Here is a 12,356-nt window from a genome sequence, read left to right as displayed (position 1 = left end):
ACATAGCTATCATTTAGCACCTTGGTTTTATTGTTGTTTTGTTTTGCTTAACAAATGATAAATATTTCACTGTTGCCAATAGATTTCCTAACTGTAACTACATAATAGGTCTTTGAGTAGGTTCCGCATTACTTACTTAACCTTTTTTTTTTTAAATTTATGGTTGTATATAGTCTCATTTCCTGGGGGCACACTCCCAGATGAGAAGTTATCTTATCAAAGATACAGGCATATTCATGCCTTTGATATGTAATGGGTGTGGAGGACGAGGAAAGGCTCCTAGGACGGCCAACAGATCATGGGTTTGCTTCTAATACTTACTTAGCTGAGACAAGCTACCTGGTGTTCCCTAGAGGGGAGGTTCAAGTGTAGAGAGGATCAGTTGGAAAGCACTGGTGCTGAGGGAATGGGAAATAGAAGGAGGCAGGAAGGAAGGTCCAAGGGCAGCTAAACCACCCCAAGCCAAGCAAGGCGTCTGTGCCGCAGAACCGTCTGTGCACTGGCACCAACGCCAGGGATGGGGCGGGCGGGGATTCAGCTGCATGGAAGACAGCAAAGATCATCAGAATGCCAGTCATCAGGGACAGAAGTCCAAACACTTCTGCTCGCTCCTGCTTAGTATCAGTTGCCAAGGAAAACACAACACGTAATACAGTCACGCAGTGGATGGAACAGCATTTGTACTCACAGAAGAGACACAGCAATATCAGCTCCAGGAATGTGCACTGGGCCCTCATGGCTAGTGGATCCTCCCCAACAGCCAAAGGCCCGAGTGCCCCACTGGTGTCTCAGCAAAGCTCCTCCTGACCCACTGGAGTCTCCTGACCCACTGGAGTCTGTACTATGGAAAGGGGAGTGGGGGAAGCATCCCCCAGGGCTATTTGACTTACCGTGCTTAAGCAGAATACAGGAGTACATATTGAGCCTGGATCAGGGAAGGATAGTCCCATATAAGGTGATAAGCCTGGAACAGGCCGTATGGGCTCTTTTTAACTAAGAGGTGTTCTAGGCCTAAGGGCCATTCTGACATGGGTGAGCAGGACTTAAATGGGTCTAAGGCCCATTCTTACACTGAGCGGGAGACTGCCTTTCCCAAGCGTGTCCACTATAGAGACTTGCTCAGTAAATCTCTGCTAAGGAACTTAAATCCGACTAACTGGAGACCTACATGTGAAGGCAGAGTATCCAAAGCCCCTCCTGGTGAACATCACTTCCCCTGGGCCCTACTGGCGTGCTACTGCTGCTGCTTTTCTTAACTACAACTGACATGCCAGTTTCCTACAGTGCATTTCAGGAAAGAAAATAGTCTCTTATTACCTCACACCTACCAGTTCATTTTGCAGTTCTCACTTTAGTAAGCAAGTTTGCAGAGTATTCATGGTTGTATACACTTGATTAAGTACTGGAAATGAAATTCTTAATTCCATCTCCAGTCTCTGCCCACTCGAGTCATCAGGCAAAGGAAACTAGAGTGTCTTGGATGGATGCGTGAAGATTGGTGACATTTGATCAGGGTCTGGAGTGAGATTCCTCCCCAGAGTTTTTGTCAAGTGGGCAAAAACTTAAGAAAGCATATTGAGCCATGTCTGAATTTTAGGATGTTTTAACGCAACCCCCCCCCCAACTCCATACGGGAAATAAAATTAACTGCTAGCAACTAAGTTAAATTTAAATGGACTCTCATTAAAAAAAAAAAAATTCTCGAGCATGTGGCTAAATCCTATGCAAAATTGGTTATATTAATTTGCTTAAACTAGCAAAAAGAGATACAAGTGAATATACTAAAAACCAGTAAACTGTGTACTTTAAAGGGTGAACTTCATAGTATGTGACATTACATTTGAAAAAAAGGCAAGGAAAAAAAAATACTAGTAAATACATGCATAAAAGAATCCACGTCTTCCCCAGAAAACAAAAAAACAAAAATCCTGTGACTCTGTCTACGTTCATCTCCGGAGTGCGCACCGTGCACCGCTCCTTAAAGCATGAAGAGCCGGGTATCCAGACTGTCCTGTCTGGGTCAGCACAGATGAACCAGCGTGCCCAGGGTCTCAGCAGCCAGGCAGGCCCAGCAGAGCTTCCATCCGCACCCAAGGCCCTATGCCTTACAAGCCCGGATCGGAACCACTGTGGTTCTCTGCCCTCCGCGAGCAGGGAGGGGGGTGGTCCCCAAGCACCCACCCGAAGCCCATCTCCTCCCGTCCCCGCCCGCGAAGTCCTGCCGCCGGCGCGGGCTCTTAGCCCCACCGCCTAGGAGGGAGCCCGGCACGGACAGTCCGCGAGTGTGCGGCGAGCCGGGGCCGGGACACCGAAAATCCAAACGGGGGGTCACGCCTGAGTGCTCTGGCCGGCCTGCTCACCCATCTCCCGGCACGGGCGGGAAAGCGGGTCGGTGCCGGCAAGCCGCGGCGGGCGCGGGCGGGACCCGAGAGCGCGGGGGCCTGCGGAGGCCTGCGGCGGCCGTCCGCCCGCAGCCAGCACTGTCGGCGGCCCTGAAGCTCCCGGGACCTTCCGGGACAGGCCGCGCGGGCGCCTGCAGGACTGCTAGGCCCGCGGCTGGGGGCTGCCCGCACCGCTCCCTGCTCCCGGCCGGCCCGGTGGACGCCTGCGGGCTGCGGGCAGGCAGTGCGCCGGGCAGCCCTCAGCCGGCGGCCATGGCGGCGGCGCTGGGGGCGCGGGGGGCGCCGCGGCTGCTGTTGGCGACGCTGCGGGGCCGGGGCCGGAGCTTCTCAGTCACGGTGAGTGCCGGGGCCCGCGGTGCGGGAGGAGGGCGAGGCCTCGCGGCGCCGGCTGGGGGGCGGAGGGAAGGGCTCGGGCCGGCCTGGGACCTCGGACCTCGGAGAGCCGCATGCCGGCGCCGGGCACCTGCCCGACGCCTGGCCTGAGACAAGGGGCCCGCAGCACCATCGTTTCTTCCTGGCATACACATCCCGTCGTTGTCTACGAAACTGCCCGTCGGGGGGACAAAAACACCGAGGACGAGTTTTGTTTAGAGAAAGCACGAAAAGTAGCTGGGAAGGTATCTGATACTTAGGGTCACTTGACGTGATTAAAGGCGCTGTGTCGCTCGGTGGTGCGCTCGCCCAGAGCAGGGAGCGGCTCCCGCACAGCGCGCCCCCGCCCGAAACCCGCTGCCTCAGCGCTGAGTTAACTCACTTGTTTTGGTGCGATGTTTTTGGAGGAATTATTAATCATTTGGGGGGTGACAAATTTATACCTCTTTCCTCTTCCGCGGGGCGTTCCGTCCGTGTTCTGGCATTAGAAATTAATATATTGAGATAAATTAACTTGAGGGAAAGTTTTAACACGCAGCACCACCTAGTGGGGAAATGTTGCATTAAACTTCCCATTTCGTTTTAAGTTGCTTGCTAGAGCCCCTTGGCAGTTTGAAGTCTTGAATAGGATACATTTAAAATAGCTCGATGATAGAGGAAGGTGAGCACTGTTTCGTGGCCTCTAAGGTGAGAACACGGGTTGAGTGGTTACTGTCACCTAAGCGTGTCCCAAGGCATGTCTGTACCCAAGGAGCTGATGATTAAGTGAAATTACGGGGTTCAGAGGAACGAATAAACAGACATGATTTGAGTGGCTGCCACGTGCCAGGCTCTATGCTGGGTGCCTTCACATTCAAGATCTCTTTAACTGAACTCTTTCAAAAAAAATCTCGGGGCTCCTGGGTGGCTCAGTCGTTTAAGCATCTGCCTTCAGCTCAGGTCATGATCTCAGGGTCCTGGGATCCAGCCCCATGCCAGCTCATCGGGGAGTCTGCTTCTCCCTCACCCTCTGCCACTCCCCCTGCCTCTGCTCTCTCTTTCTCTCTCAAATAAATATATAAAATCTTAAAAAAAAAAAAGTCTCAACGGGTAGATGTTGTGATACCCCCACCGAAGACATGAGGATACTGGTATTGAGAGAAGCCAAGTGATTGGTTCAGCATCTCCACAGCTGAAAATAATCAAGCGAGGCCTTGGATCAAGTTTGTTCTCTCCAGATCCTATGCTCTTCCCTATCCCTGTCCCCATCTCCCGCAGAAAAATAATTAAGCCCATCATAAAGGGTTCTGCAGTAGGTGTGTCTCCATGGGGACCATTTGTGTTACGTAGATGAAGTGGCTGCATTTCACAGTCCTGGACGTGGTCCCTGTTCTTGGGCAGACTCCTGTGGTGAGCGCAGAGCGCACACCATCGTCCTCATTGGGGATGCACGTGGCAGAGTGTGGAGGGAAACAGCTCAGCAGGCGTGTTCCACTCACTCCGGGTGACTGCTGCATTGCCCACAGCATGGTTCACAGTTTTCTTGGCAGCTACTCAGAGTGGACACAGGTCATTTAATTTCTTTTCCGTACTTTTCTGAGTTGACTTACCATATTTAAGTGACTAATAAGCATTTTAGATTATTTCCTATAGTGGGTCACTGTAAAAGTAATGACTAGATGTTTTGAATCTTAATAGTTTAAGTGGTTTTGGTAACAGGTCTTCAAATGTTTTTGTTTAGAGTTTTCTTTTTTTCATTTTTTTTCTTGTGTTAGTTGTGGGGAAGGGTGGCTGACCTAGCAAGGAAGAGAAACAAGAAAATTGGTGCATAAGCAACCTTTTTTCCTCTTCTTAGAATAAGTTGTCTTTTTTTTTTTTTTTTTAAGATTTTATTTCTTTATTAGGGAGTGTGCACGCATGAGGGCGGTTGTGGGGGAGCGGTAAATGGAGAGGGAGAAGAAGACTCCCTGCTTAACCCACGGAGCCAGCCAGGCGCCCCAGAGTAAATTGTCTTAAAGTAATTTTACTTACTGTGCCCTCTTAATTACATTAACGTCAGTGATAAACCGTTTCGTGATTTCTGAAGCGGGAATGAGTTGTAGTTTCGTGGTGGAAGATCCAGCTCAGCCCCCAGTTGCTGTTTGATGAGGAGCCCCTAGAGTGTGTTTTGTCCTTCTGGGTGACAGTCCCTCTCTCACCTGAGCCTTCAGTAGCCCTGCAGCTAGGTAGGGTCGGAGGTATTGGTTGGCATTTATGCTGGTATGAGAGCTAAGCTCTTCTGACTGCTGCTAGAGTGTCCTTCTCTCCTTTCTCTGGCTATGATGTTTAGAGTTCTTTCTTTCTTTCTTTCTTTCTTTCTTTCTTTCTTTCTTTCTTTCTTTCTTTCTTTCCTTTCTTTTTTAAAGATTTTATTTATTTACTTGACAGAAAGAGGGAGCGTGTGCACAAGCAGGGGGAGAGGCAGGCAGAGGGAGAGGGAGAACAGGCTCCCCGCTGAGCAGGGAGCCCTATGCAGGGCTCAATCCCAGGACGCTGAGATCATGACCCTGAGTCAAAGGCAGACACTCAACCGACTGAGCCACCCAGGTATCCCTAGAGTTCTTTCAATTAAAAAACAAATAGCATGGGAAGTGTGGCATGTGTTAGCCAACAGAGCTCCGGTTTTGAGGGTTTCATCACCAGCGTGAGTGTGGGAAAAATGTGGGCAGTGCTGGGGAGATTTGTCTTACTGGTGTCCTGGAAAAACTCACTTTACTAAGGCAAGGGCTTTTTTGCCTGTAGTCCAGAGGATCTGTGGACCCCCAGAAGTTATTATCCGAAATCCTGTGTTAAGTGTGCATTTGTGTTTTTCCCCTCTGGAGGTTAGTTTGCATCAGATCTGAAAGGGGATAGTGCACCCAGAGAGTTAAGAGCCATGTGAGTGGGCAGTGAAGGCTACTAACGTGTGTGGGGCCCTCCAGAGAGCAGTGGACCAGGAGTACAGAGCCTTGAGTTCTAATTCGGGACCTGACAGCAGACTTGCAGGGTCTCCTTGCATGGGTGTGCTGACCAAGTTTCCCACATGCGGGAATGCTGGCCCTGGGTAATGGTCACTGGTAAGACGACCAGCGGTAATGGCTAGTGGTTGTGTCTGTACTAAACCAGAGACGCAGAATGGTGAAGCGTGAGGCAACAGTAAGGTGTGTGAGATATCATTAGCATGGAGACAGCCTCTTTTGTATGGAGCTAGCCTTATTTTTGTCTGTTTTTTTGATAACAGAGGAGCCCCAAATGGTCACAAATCGTTGTCCTTAAGGTATTTTTCTACGTCTCTCCATAAGGTAAAGGGCTATGCGTTTGAGTTTAACTGAACCTCTACATTTCAGATACTACATGTGTTCCTTTCATAGGTGGCAGATGCTCACCGTTTGACAGCAGAGGAGAGGAACCAAGTTATCCTTGACCTGAAAGCAGCAGGATGGTCGGAATTACAGGAGAGAGATGCCATCTACAAAGAGTTTTCCTTCAAAAATTTTAATCAGGTAATTATGACATATTCTTGCTAGTGCCGTGGTCTGTGTTGCCTTAGGCTGTAGCTCTTTACTACTACTGGTTGTCTGGTCCCATGTGGATCCTAAGAAGTCAGTGACAGCTCCTCCGTCCTTGTTGACAGGTGCTCCCATTCACCCGGGTGATTCTTAGCTGTAGGGGAAGGGAGTGGTTTTTGTCATTTGGAAAATCGGATTCCGAACCTTCTGGTTTGGTGTGGGTTAGGATATTTAGTTTCCTGGGGCGCCTGGGTGGCGTAGTCGTTAAGTGTCTGCCTCCAGCTCAGGGTGTGATCCCAGAGTCCTGGGATCGAGCCCCACATCAGGCTCCTCTGCTGGGAGCCTGCTTCTTGCTCTCCCACTCCCCCTGCTGGTGTTCCCTCTGTCGCTGGCTGTCTCTCTGTCAAATAAATAAATAAAATCTTTAAAAAAAAAAAAAAAACCCGAAAGAAAATTCTTTAAAAAAAAAAGGATATTTAGTTTCCTTTCAAATTTTAAATAACATTAAAAGGGAGTGTGAGTTTTTTGTGTGTATCAGAAGAGGGCTCGAGTAAAAGCGGTTGAGAAACATACACCTGCTTGACTGATTTCCCCTACTTTTCTTGGATGCTTGTCAAGTTTTCTTTCTCCCTGTACATGTATTTCAGTCTCTAAATCAAGCCCCAAGCTTCACTGTCTTCTCTGATTGGCTCGTTTTCCCCCAGCCCAAGAGCCAGCCCTTGTAGCTTTTCTTAAAAGCCGACCTCCCCCCTTGGAGACTCAGCCTTAACAAGGTAACTGTTGCATTAGGGCCCCGCCCTGTTTAGAGAGTCATCTCCCATGACTTAGCCTTCAGCTCTTACCCCGCTGCATTTATATGAGGTCGGTGCTTTTGACTATTTCATGTTTGTTCAGTGAGTTTGGTAATCCTCTGGACAGATTTATTGTTTTTATTTATATTAGGTGTCAGCATCTAGAAGGCAGAGACCATGTTTGCTTCAATAACTCTCTATTGTACCTAACACGGTTCTGGGTACAAGCAGGCATTTGATAAATGCAGACATTGATTACAGTGTTTGCCAGTTTCTGGAAGGGTGTGGGAAGACCAGATTTCCACCAAACAAACCTTCGACATGTTTTCCTAGTAAATGCCGTTGGCTCCACTGAGCTGCATGCCCTATTCTGCTCTCCATCCATCTGGCTGCCAGCCTTTCTGCTTTGAGTCTCCAGCTCCTGAGGAGACCTAGACCAAGCCGACTCCCTGTCCCTGCTGCCCCATGTGCCCGACAGCTCTTGTCAGGGGCTTAGCACTCCGTGGCTGGTGGCAGGGAATCCCATTGGTACAGTAAGCTCGTGCATAAGCTCTAGGTAGCATTTTCCAGGCTTATTAAAATTCTTACATGTGTACAGCCTGACTTCTTTAAGCCTGGGCTAATTTATTGGGCTTGAACATGTGGCTTAAAGTACTTGAGTAGTGTTGCCTCAGGCTCTGCCCAAGAGTCCGTCATCCAGCCCACGCTAACCCTGTGCTTGGTGTGACTTCCAGAAATAGGGAGGGAAGGGAAACTGTGTGAGGCATCCTTGATTAATTATAAGATTATTTTATTAATTTGACTTTTTTTTTTTTTTTTTAAATTTCCTTCACTCAGTTTTTAGGAGAAAGAGGCAGATGACACGAACATCAGCCAATGTCAGGGAATGCATTCAGAGAACCAGCCCTGAGATTATATCTCGGGGTCAGTTTTCCAGCCGCGTCTCTTAGGACTTCTGCATGTCCAGTGGCCTGTAACTGCATCTGGTGTTGTGACACCTGTCAGTGCTCACCCGCCCAGCATCACCAGGAGCACACGTGGCCTTCGTGGGGCGTGTTGGGCTGCATTGCTTGTGGCAGGGCAGGAGACTACACGTGGCAGGGAGCTGTGGGCCATCTCAGGAAGATGGTGCTGGAAAGATGGTTTGGTCTAGACTGGATGCTGTCAGAAAGTGGGCAGTTCTATGATTCAGTATTTTAATCATTCTTACCAGTAGGGCGAGCAGACTGAAGTGGGGCCAAAGCTGAAATTAGCAAAGAAGCAACACTCATTAGCTGGGGGGGAGAGGGGGGTGCGGGGGTGGCGTTCGGTACTTTGTGGTGTGGACAGTGTTCGTGTTTTGTCTGTGTTCACATAACCTTGCAGCTTGGTCTTGTTTTTGTTTGAATCCATCCTGCTCGCGAAGAGGCCTTGTCTGCTGTTGGTGTTCGCGTGTAACCCCAGGGCCTCGGTGTGCGTGCCAGGCCAGCTGCCGGCTGTCAGAGTTTCTTTTTCACAACCAATGTTTAGAGTCGTGACCCTCTCTCAGTGATAGATCCTCACTAACCTTTAATTTAGGACAGAAAAGATCCTGGTTTTTATTATAGAACAATAAGAGGAAATGCTAAAATAGGATGTTGTAAATTAAGAAAAATTCCCATTGCAACTTCTTTCATCTAGTGTTTATTCTTTTCTGGTCTTTCTCCTCTGATAGAGTTTATTCACAGTGTAGCAATTATTCATGCAGTTGGTTTTAAAAATCAGCTTGAGTTTTATTGTAAAAGTAGTATTTATTAACTCACCAAATATTTTTTAAGGATCTTCACTGTTCTAGGCACAATTCTAAGCTCAGGTAGGCCCGTTCTAGTGGAGAAGATAGACAAGAAGTGAATGAGTAGATAATGTAATTTCAGGTAGAGATAAGTGCCACAGAGAAAAGTAGGATATTGGAATGGAGACTGTTTAAGGTGGGGTGGTCTCACAGGCCCTCTTTAGGGAGGGACATCCGAGGCCTGAATCATGGAAAGGAGCTCAGCATGTGAAGACCCAAAGGAAGAACATTCCCAAAGGAGAGAAAAGCAGGTACGGAATTCCTGAAGCAGGAATGATCTTGGCCTGACTGAGCAAGAGCCAAAAGGCCAGTGTTCTGGAGTGAGCAGACAGGAGAGACTGGTTGGCGATGGGGCTGAGGAAAGGGAGAGCCCAGGGCCCTAGAGCCTTGTCTGTCCAGTGAAGAGTTTAGATTTTATTCTGGGTAGGAAAGCTATGGGGATTTCAAGCACAGAAGTGCCATGATTTGGCTATGTTCTAGAAAGACTGCCCTGGCTGATGTGCTGTGAATAGACAGCAGGAGGGCCACTGGAACCAGGCATACTAGCTAGGATGCCTTTGTGGCAGGCTAGGTAAGAGATGATGGGGGATTATGGAGCTGGCAGTGGAGTGGAGGGAAATGTAGGATTCCTCATGTATTTAGAAAAGAAAACAAACAAGACTTGCTCTTAGATTGGATATGGGGGAAGGGGAGGGTCAAGGATGATCCCAAGGTTTTGGTTCAAGCTGTAGGGTAAAGGGCGGGACTGTTGGTGTCACTTCCTGAGTTGAGGAAGATGGGGTGGGATAGGAAGTTGAGAACCCTGTTTTGGATGTGGCAGGTATGAGATACTTATTAGTCACCCAGGTGCTGTTATCAGATCAGCACTTGGCTACGTGAGGTCGGAGCTCAGGATGGAAATACTGGTTTGAGGATTGTCAGAGGTTAATTGTGAGAGCACAGGCCTGGTTGGCAAGAGAGCACAGGGTGGAATGGGCAGGTCGAGGCACTGGGCACCTGGTGTGTCCGCTGTCCGAGGACTGAAGACGGGATGTATAATGGTAGGTGAAGGTCAGTTGTTACCTTGCTCCTGAGAAGTAGAGGCAATTCTCTTCGATGGCTTCTATTGTTTTAGTGAGGTTATCAGTTGAGAACGAGCAGAAGTGGGAGGGAGGAATGTTGGAGATCTAGGAAGATCAGAAAGAGTGGAATAGCCCTCTCGGAGGCTAAGACAGTCCACTGATTAGGGGATTGTGGTCAGTTTCTGGGCAGTTTTCAATGTCACTGGAGATTTCTGGTCATACGTGGGAAGTGAAGGTTTTGTGTGTTTTGTCTAGCCACGTTCAGCTGTTTGGGCACAGTAGGTGCGGAGTTGGCTTAATAAAGGCTGTACTCTTGCTAAATGAGTCCAGTGGAGGAACTGAGGGGCAAGGGAAGTAAGGGCGTGTGCAAGGCAGGAATTAAAACATCGGAGCTTGGAATCTAGCTGGTAAGGAGGGAGGTGCGGCTGTGATTTTGGAGACTGAGGGAAGAGGTGGGGGTGTCCATTGGTATAACCTTCTTAGAGAGCAGTTGGGGAGTGTGTATTAGCTTCTAAAATGGACATACCCATTGTTCTAATCTAGAAATTTATCTTCTAGATACTATCCTGCGTGTGCACAAAATGGATATGTGAGGACGTTGGCCTAGATTTTTCTGTCGTGAGGAGGCATTTCCATGTGCCTAGGCACAGCTCCATGACGTGAGGTCTCCCTTGCTGTAGCCCTGCCCTTAGAAAGAGTTTGGGAGGCCCGCTGTGCCCCACGTTCTCCTGGCAGTGGCAGCACCTCTCCTGGCCTCAGCTCTGGAAGCTGGTGGGAGCCACTGTCCGCGAACTGGTCCCCTCTCTCCCTTAGCAGAGTTCAACCCACACTGGATGTTAGCATATGTTTTAAAAAGTCTCAGCTGAACATACAGGTAAAAATTATATTCTTTTTTTAGCTTCTTAATAGGTTGTGAACATTTTTCAGTTCTCTACATAGTCTTTTTATTTATAATAAATCTTCAGGAGGAAGGTTACACTTTTTGGGTGTTACAGGTTTTAAGTGGTTTCCTAATGTAGAGTGTGTGAGTCACAAGTTTGCTTTAGAATTCATTTCTCTTATTACTATAGAAAATGAACCATACCTTTTAGAAACATTTTTAGTGGGTGTGTGGATGGCTCAGTTGGTTAAACGTCTGCCTTCCGCTCAGGTCATGATCCCAGGGTTCTGGGATCAAGTTCCGCATTAGGCTCCTTGCTCAGTGGGCAGCCTGCTTCTTCCTCTCCTTCTCCCCCTCCCCTCCCCCTGCTCATGCTCTCTGTCTCTCCCCCCCCCCAAATAAAACCTTAAAAAAAAAAAAAAAAAAAGAAACATTTTTAGTGACCCTGGGTGAAAAGCCTATTTCTCAAAGCTTTGGGTTATTCTAGATTTTACTATAATAAGAAGCCAGCAAAATACATTGGAACTTTTTCTTTCTTAGTGGTTTTATTCCAGGATATGGTTAGTTCCAGATAGTCCACATTCATTTGATAGCTCAGATGGGTGCAAATATTTAGAGACTATAAGAGCAGAGTTCCCAAGTTCTAATGGTGTTGGTGCCTCCGGGGCCAGAGGTTTCTGTGGCCGGGAGCCACTGAGTCTCCCTGGGGGAGGGCTGCTCTGAGCCGCAGTGTGTTGAGGGTTGTGGGGCTGTGTGACAGGCATGGCGAGCCTCCTTGAGCCGGCAGAGCATAACGCTGCCAGGACTTGAAGCTGCAAAGATCCGTGCTCGCAGCGCTTGGACTCACACGGGGTGGGCTTGGCGTTTGTAAGAGTTTTGCTTTTCTTCTGTTCCTGGAGACTTAAGGAGGGAGAGGTCTCTCAGTGACAAACTGATGCTTAGGTGTTTGGCAACTGCAGGGCACCTGCATTGAAAGAACAAGATGTTGGTGTGAAACGTGGTTGTGAGTGTCCCATAAAGGTAAATTTTGTTAGGTATTGTCGCGGCTGGGGACGAGTGGGAAGCTTACAAAATCAGGTGTGGTTTGAAGCTTTGGAAGTAGGTGCGGAAGGTGAGGCTTTGGAACCCAGGAAAGAGCTATTCCGGATGCCAGCAGGTGGAGCCCTGCAGGGCAGGAGCCCCGACTGGCCAGGCAGCGGCACAGCCCCCCGGGAGGGCTCCCCCATCCTCTCCCTCGGGCATGCTGGCACCTCCCTTGTTCAGCATGGAGAGAAGTTAGTATCAGGAATAGGTCAGCAGCGGCACCCAGACGCCGCACCTGGGTTTGTTTGGTATCTTTTGGGTGAATGAAGAATTCCAGGAGGAGGGTTCCAGGAGTTTCCAGTTGGTAATGGAGAACACTTTTGACTCAGGAGAAAGGACGCAGCTTTGTGAGAAGGACCTGGGATTCCCTGCTTTCCCGGAGGAGCTCCTGTACCCTGTCTGTGCTGCCTCCAGTGGACCCGCCCGCAAGGCATTCGATGTCGTTAGAGTG

The 12,356-nt window shown here is 48.9% G+C and overlaps 1 protein-coding gene across 2 annotated transcripts in view; it reads left to right on the top strand.

Moving 5' to 3' along the window:
• Positions 1 to 2,597: 2,597 nt before the first annotated feature.
• Positions 2,598 to 12,356, top strand: part of PCBD2 (pterin-4 alpha-carbinolamine dehydratase 2) — a 49,806-nt gene continuing 40,047 nt past the window's right edge. The window contains exons 1-2 of one of the 2 annotated variants that reach the window (XM_040622428.1): positions 2,598 to 2,738; positions 6,143 to 6,274. In XM_040622428.1, coding sequence (XP_040478362.1) covers positions 2,655 to 2,738; positions 6,143 to 6,274 — 216 coding nt within the window. In that variant the 5' untranslated portion in view covers positions 2,598 to 2,654. The remainder of the gene's footprint in view (positions 2,739 to 6,142; positions 6,275 to 12,356) is intronic. The other variant, XM_040622427.1, reaches the window with a different exon arrangement.

The sequence above is a fragment of the Ursus maritimus genome, unplaced genomic scaffold (genome assembly GCF_017311325.1).
Source record: "Ursus maritimus isolate PB19 unplaced genomic scaffold, ASM1731132v1 scaffold_5, whole genome shotgun sequence".
In the NCBI taxonomy this organism is placed as follows: domain Eukaryota; kingdom Metazoa; phylum Chordata; class Mammalia; order Carnivora; family Ursidae; genus Ursus; species Ursus maritimus.
The sequence above is the reverse complement of the archived record's forward strand: the minus strand, read 5'-3'. Positions and strand labels throughout refer to the sequence as shown.